General features: G+C 51.9%; 1 protein-coding gene across 1 annotated transcript; it reads left to right on the plus strand.

Annotated features, from left to right (window-relative positions):
* Positions 1–1,328: 1,328 nt before the first annotated feature.
* Positions 1,329–3,722, plus strand: LOC119362351 (probable pectinesterase 53). The gene is made up of 5 exons (XM_037627559.1): positions 1,329–1,800; positions 2,159–2,351; positions 2,425–2,631; positions 3,151–3,386; positions 3,485–3,722. The coding sequence occupies exons 1-5, from the start codon at positions 1,418–1,420 to the stop codon at positions 3,630–3,632; spliced, it is 1,167 nt and encodes a 388-aa protein (XP_037483456.1). The 5' UTR covers positions 1,329–1,417; the 3' UTR covers positions 3,633–3,722.
* Positions 3,723–7,482: the final 3,760 nt, after the last annotated feature.

Consider the following 7,482-nt stretch of genomic DNA (forward strand, 5'->3'; position numbering starts at 1 on the left):
CAAGGCGACAATTGTGGGTCCAGAACGCTAGTCCTTAGGGACACATGCACAAAAACTTCCCGGCAGTCATTGATAAGGTCAAACTGTCTCTGGTATGGAAGTGGCGACGGCGGCGCGTCAATGGCTCGGTCTGGCGGTAATATTGGTCGTTTGGTTGTGTCGAATTCTTGATATAGTGTTTGTGATGCTCTGTATCCTGATGAACTTCTATAATATATTCAACCATTTTCAAGAAAAGAAACCTCAATCGATTTCACAGAAGCTTTGTTCTACGAAGAAAATCCGATTGAGGTTTTGCTTGCCAATGGATTGAAAAAGTTAGAATATCTCCAATAAAAAATGCAAATTTAAAGATGTAAAACAGGAGATATAAAATTTACATCTCTAAAAAGTGTTCTTTACATCTCTAAAAAAGAGGCAGCTCCAACAAAAAATGTAAATTGATGATGTAAAAATGTAACTCCAAACAGATGATGTAAATGAAGATGTAAACTAGTTATGCCACCCGTGGCCATCAAGCACGTCGGAGTGCCTCGGGTTTGCTCCACAGGTGACGGTTTGCATCGACGTTTGGCTCTACGGATAGCTGGGACGAGGCGCATCCTTTGGTGCAAACGAGAGGAGTTGGGGTGACCGAAACTTGACAGGAGCGAGCTTGACGCGGCGGCCGGAGCACAGCTTGCTCGGGCGCGAGGCTGCAGGACACGGGGAGGCCGGATGAAGGACGCTACGGGCTCCTGGGAGCTCCAGGAGTTCAAGTGTATGCTCGGACGCGGCAAACGTGTGTTTTTTCACGAGTACGTCGATGACTTACCATATCTTTATAAAAGAAAGTAATATGTTAACAAGAGTCCTTCGATCCATGCGTACATCACTTGTTGGAGCACCCATTCCTATTTGTGGGAGCAGATTCTTAAACTCAGTCTACAAGACATCTCTGGGAAGGTGTTTAGAGCTTGGGCAATCATGTCACCTGGATGTCTGGGCGCGAACAAAGCATAGCACTTGCGCTTGGGGACGTCGCTGTCACGTGGAAGTCCAGAAGGAAGAGCGAGGGCGGGTCGATACGCGAGAGCACGGGGACGGAGACGGCCAGAGCGGCCCCAGAGCGGCGGACACGCGCCACAAACCACCAACGCAGTACCAAGTTCACTAGGCAGCTCGTGAACCATGACCCGCCCGAGTGGTGCCGCGTCAGGCCGTCAGTTCACCCCACTACACTCCACATACAATCTTCTCGTTTTCGCTTTCTCGCCCGTGATCGATCATTCGAGCTCCTTAAATCCCCCTCCGATCCCCTGCCTTTTCGCCTGCCCCCGCACCAGGCCTGCCACGCCCGCCGCTCCAGCTGCCCCATCGTCCGTCCAGTCACCACCGCGCCGGCATTGTTTACCAGCTGGCCGTGGCGTACGTATCGATGTCTATGCCACGCGCCGGCCGGTTCCTGTTCTGCATTGCCGCCGTGGCAGCGGTGGCGCTCGTCGTGGTGCCGCCGGCGGGTGTGGCCGGGCACACGCGGGGCGTGCGGCCGGGGAGGGCGGCGGGCCGGCCGTTCCCGGAGAACGCGACGCGGGCGGAGGAGCTGGAGCGGCTGTTCATGCGGTGGGTGCGCTACGTGGGCGGGCTGAAGCACAGCACGTTCCACCACGCGCCGCTGGCCCGCGCGTTCCCGTCCTACTCGCTCGTCGTCGACAAGGACCCCTCGGCCGGCGACTTCACGTCCGTCCAGGCCGCCATCGACTCGCTCCCGACCATCAACCTCGTCCGCGTCGTCATAAAGGTCAACGCCGGCACCTACACGTACGTGCATTGCCCCTCGCTGTCCTCCTCCCTTCTGCCGTTGCCAAGCCCTGTTTACCTTGCTGCCTCCATTGGAGGCGAGCTCCGAAGATGCGTGCCTGCATCCAGCCGTCCATGATCAGGGGTTCACGGGAAGGAGGAAGGAGGCGCTTCCTGGAATCGTGTGCGTCAGGGAGAAGGCCCCACGAAGATCAGAAGCCCACTCCTGACTGGCTGTAGCGTAGCGATACTCACATTATCACATTTTCCCTGGATGCTTCAAACTGATTTACCATTGAAAACTTCGAACTATTATGGCATTCTGGCTAAAAAATTTCGCCGTGTCTTAGAATTCTGGCTTTCCACAACTTGGTTGCAGGGAGAAGGTGACGATATCGTCGATGCGCGCGTTCATCACCCTGGAGGGCGCCGGCGCCGACAAGACGATCGTGCAGTGGGGCGACACCGCGGACACGCCCGCCGGGCCGAGGGGGCGCCCGCTCGGCACCTACGGCTCAGCCTCGTTCGCCGTGAACGCGCAGTACTTCATCGCCAGGAACATCACCTTCAAGGTACGTAACTCTCCACCGCCGCCGTCCCTGCTGCTCGGTGCTCCCATGTCCTAATACACGCTTGTGTTGGCAGAACACGGCGCCGGTGCCGAACGCGGGGGCGACGGGGAAGCAGGCGGTGGCGCTGCGGGTGTCGGCGGACAACGCGGCGTTCGTGGGGTGCCGGTTCCTGGGCGCGCAGGACACGCTCTACGACCAGTCCGGGCGCCACTACTACAAGGACTGCTACATCGAGGGGTCCATCGACTTCATCTTCGGCAACGCGCTCTCCCTCTACGAGGTACGTGCCTGCTCTCCTCTTCCTCGATGCCTCGATGCTCCATTGCCGGTCCTTCCACGTATGAGCGAGGTGCAATACCGCGCATGCTGCACAGAGAGAGAAAATCAGAGCATGCACGAGCAGCACAAAAACAGAGAAAAACAGAGCATGCACGAGCAAACATCTGTGTGACACGCAATGCTAGGATTTTGTTCCGTGGCCGGTTGCAGTCGCAATCTTGGCGCCTTCGACCGACTCGTCACAGCGGCTGAATCATGCATGCACACGGCCTCTTGCTGCTGTCCGTTTGTGCCCCCGGCGCCGCGACCGGCGCCCCGGCGGCCCTACGCCCACATGCTCGATAGACGTCAAATATTTCGGTCTCGTCTCGTCTCGTCTCGTGCCCACACTGTGGATCCCCGTGTTTTCTGTTTTGTTTTTCTACAATGTTCACGAACACGGTGGCACTAGAATCTACAGAATGGACGTGTGACGAGGAATGTATATGCATGACTGTGTGCGTGTGTGTGGTGGGTGCAGGGGTGCCACGTGCACGCGATCGCGCGGGACTACGGGGCGCTGACGGCGCAGAACCGGCAGAGCATGCTGGAGGACACGGGGTTCTCGTTCGTCAGCTGCAGGGTGACGGGGTCGGGGGCGCTCTACCTGGGCCGGGCCTGGGGCACCTTCTCCCGCGTCGTCTTCGCCTACACCTACATGGACGACATCATCGTCCCGCGCGGCTGGTACAACTGGGGCGACCCCAGCCGCGAGCTGTACGCTCCTCCCTCCCTTCTCTCTTTCTTTTCCACCGTCTCCGTCCTCTCCCATCTTCCGTTTTTCTGACGGTGGATGATGATGATTGATGATGCAGGACGGTGTTCTACGGGCAGTACAAGTGCACGGGCCCCGGCGCGAGCTACTCCGGCAGGGTGTCGTGGTCGCGGGAGCTCACCGACGAGGAGGCCAAGCCCTTCATCTCCCTCAGCTTCATCGACGGCACCGAGTGGATCAGGATCTGACCCAGGTCGCGTTCCATGTAACACGCACACACGTTCATGTATGTAAAAAAAGAGACAAAGTGAATCCATAAAGATTCTTTTGCAGTCTTCTTTTGGGCGGCGAGTGCGTTTTTTCAACTCGGACAGGGTCCGTGCAGCATGGTACTCGGACAGGGTCGGGGATATTTTTTTTACCGCTCAGGTTTGCGGACTCTATTCCGCCGCAGCCGATCGATCTTTTTTTTTGAATTTTCACAGGGGGAGGGGGCCCTCCGCCACCTGAATATTTTTAAAACATTATAACTGTGCACCTTAGGAGCCTCCTCAGACATTCTGCCTTTACAGCCATCGGATCAAGCTTTTGAACATTCCTGGCCATCCAATTGGCAGCACTTCCCGCAGTAGATAGATTTACGGGTCATCATTGTTGCTGGTCGGGCGCGTTCGTCAATTGGGCAGCTGCTCCTGTAACAAAATCTGCAGATTCTGGCTTATTCGGGTTAGAGGTATGTACGCGGACCCGTTAAAGCTGAGCGATCGCTCCATGCTCCACCCCACGAGTCACGACTCATCCCCTTCTCCGTCTGCGCCCCTCCCTCGCCCTCTCATCCATGATCTGAATCCTAAGTGTGCGGCGGCGGCAGATCCTCTCCTCCGTGGCCCCTCCTCGGCGAAGCAAGCGACGCCGCATCATTCCTTTTGACATCAAGTTTTTTCTTTTACGGCAGCGTCGGCCATAGGTTCACCGCGACTGCCACTGCGGGGCACTGATGGAAGCTAGCTCCACTCTTAGGTATGCCTCTGCATCTATCTTCGTCGTTCTGTCCACCTTCCCTGTCTTCCCTACTTCTTCGGTTGCGGATGCAGATTTTGGACATCGATGACAAAGGAGACGAAAAAAACTAGGTCGTGCTTGGAATCCGTGGTACTAGGGTTCAGTAAAAGAGGAGCATGCGGCGCTGTTACGTCCATGTTTACGCAACTTCTCTCGTTTTTAGAATTGCTGATCCCCTCGTGCCGCCACTGGCAATACGCAACTCATAGGGCGAGATCGACACTACAAGTTCCTGGTGAGTTTCTTTATTCTCTCTGTCCGTGCTTTATTTTAATTCACCTATTCAACCGTCACTTCTCTCTCGCCATCGTGGTCCTCCCGTCTCTGGATTCAACAACCAATGTATGTCCTGCACATACTGTGTGACTGTGTCTACTTCATAGGCTACTTATTATCCTGATTTTTTTATCTCAGTTGTGCTCGAGTGATAAATGTCAGGATACTTAGTGGTTATAGTGGGCGGATAATTGAGCAGCGAACACTGCTGCTCAGATTTTGTCTCCCATTTATCCATGATTTGGTGCTACATCATGGACAAGTTTAATTAATATCATGATCGTGCAAAAAAAAAATTGAAAGGAGATGAACTGAAACTAATCTCACAAAAAGATCACTCGATGCAAATATATCTTCTCGATACAGTAGCTGGTTTGTAAAATGACACAAGAGGTAGAAAACCTAACCAATTTGTGGAAGCGTAATACAAGACAAATTCATATTCATATGTTAATACTCCCTCCATCCCAAAATAAGTGACTCAATTTTGTACTTGCTTTAGTGTAAAGTTAGTACAAAGTCAAGTCACTTATTTTAGGACGGAGGAAGTAGTATATAAGTAATTCCTTTATAGGAGGAGAATCCATGTCATACTGGTGAACGTGAACCTGCAATATTTAGCTCATTAGTCCTTGCATGACGAAATTGTACTATATATTATATGCCTAATTAGTTTTTGGAGAATTTATATTTTGTACCACAAAATTGCAGGTGTGGTGTTACTTAGTTACAAATATTGTAGGGTGTTTTTTGGCTTAGCAAACTTGACTGCAGTATGTAGCATTCAGATTTTCAATTCATGTGTGTGCTAAGCAATCTGGTTTGGTTCAAGTTTCGAATCCATGTATAATAAGATTGCTGGGTGTATTACGTCTTAACAAACCTTGACGTATGCTATATGTAGCTTTCAGACAACCAACTATTTTCATGTATATTCTGTTGGTCAACTAAATCATGGATAAATTAGATGTTACAACAAGAGAAAATGTACAAAAGTGATGCAGAACCATAATGATCAATGGTTTTATATTTTACGGGGCAATAATGGTTTGATGTTACAAAATTTTGTAGGAACGGGCATGGGAATCCTTGAGGAATACCCAAGCCAAAGTCAACATTGTTAAATTCGTTATGTGTTTCTCCAGGTCTGTGATCTTTGGGATTATCCCAACATTTGAACATCACTTATGCTCGAGGTAATCAACCTTTGCACAGTAAAACTGTTATGGCGCTGCTAGAAGGAGGGCGCGAGAGGGACGGCTGGGGGCCTTTTTGCCCACGGCCGGGCAAGAGGAAAGGGGTTTCCTTCTTAATTCTTGCTTGATTAGATTGATACATCTCCTCTCTCTTTATATAAAGAGGTTTACTTGACTCCCAAGCAAGGCTTATTTGACCCCTAAGCAAGTGACCCTTATCTCTAATTAACCCTAAGACTAAGGGGCTATACCGCCAGCCCATGCCCATTAGGCCCTCGAGCTGCAGCCTAACCAACTTATAACCATGACTCGACGCAACACAAACGTAACACCTAAAAACAAGCCTTTTACATCTCGGCTTGTGTTATTACTCTCAACCTGAAATAGACTGGGACGCTTTATTTTGGACGTGCACGTGTACAACCACCTGGATCCCATGGACACCACCTGGACAAAAGGAGCGATGTGTATGGCTGTTGGTCTGCACTGCACAAGGAAGAGTCGAGGGCTTGCGATGGAGAATGACGAGGAGGGGTGTGCCCCCCCCAACCACCGATGTCGCAGATTTTGAGGTCACTGCCCGCGGGGAAAACAACATGCACGCCTCCCGTGGGGGAAACCGCATGCCCAAGATCCCCGACGCAGCGGACGAGATCGAGGTCCTTTGCACAGCGAAGGGCAACTTGGAGGAGCGGCAGCTGCAGACCACGCATCTCCCGCACACGCTGACGCGCTAGGAGGCCGCGCACAGCAGCCTGCAGCCTCACCGCCGCCGACACGTGGCAGGTAGCGATCCAAGACGGAAGCGGTGACAGCGACAGCAGGGACTTGACACTACTAGGAAAAGGGCTATAGATGGGATGGACACTAATGGCGCACCTGTCAGGTGGTGCGCCATTAGTGTGGAAGACACTAATGACGCACCAGACACACGGTGCGCCACTAGTAATAATATTTTTTTCCATTTTTCCATACATACTAATGGCGCATCCTGGCGAAGTGCGCCATTACTAGTTCTAACTAGTAATGGCGCACCAGACAGACAGTGCGCCAGTACTGTATTCTTTTTTATTCTTTTTTTATTACTAGTTCTAACTAGTACTGTATTCCCAGTACTGTACTTGAACATATTTAAAAAAAAATTATTACTGTTTTTATAAAAAAATATTGTTACGATTTAAACAAGTTTGAACATATTTAAACACAAATAAATATCAAACAACATTTAAAATGCATAAGAAAATATTGGGGAGACTAGGAGTCGAACCCAGGACCTCCTGGTGTGTGTGCTGCGTGTTGACCAGTTGAGCTAGTGGGCGGGTTCTGGTGTGGATTGGGTTAGGTGGAATATAACCTGAGTGCTTGAACTGTAATAAAAAAACATTCTAATGGCGCACCTCTGCAGGGTGCGCCATTAGTAAGCTTCCCCCATTCCACCTATTCCCCTCCCTCCCTTCCTCCCCACTCGACCTAATTTGCCCCAACCGTACGGCGCCGCCGCGCCTGCACGCCCCCTCCGTCCCCTCCGTCCCCTGCCGCCGCCGCCCCGACCCCCCGCCGGACT

This window comes from Triticum dicoccoides, chromosome 2B (genome assembly GCF_002162155.2).
Source record: "Triticum dicoccoides isolate Atlit2015 ecotype Zavitan chromosome 2B, WEW_v2.0, whole genome shotgun sequence".
Classification (NCBI taxonomy): Eukaryota; Viridiplantae; Streptophyta; class Magnoliopsida; order Poales; family Poaceae; genus Triticum; species Triticum dicoccoides.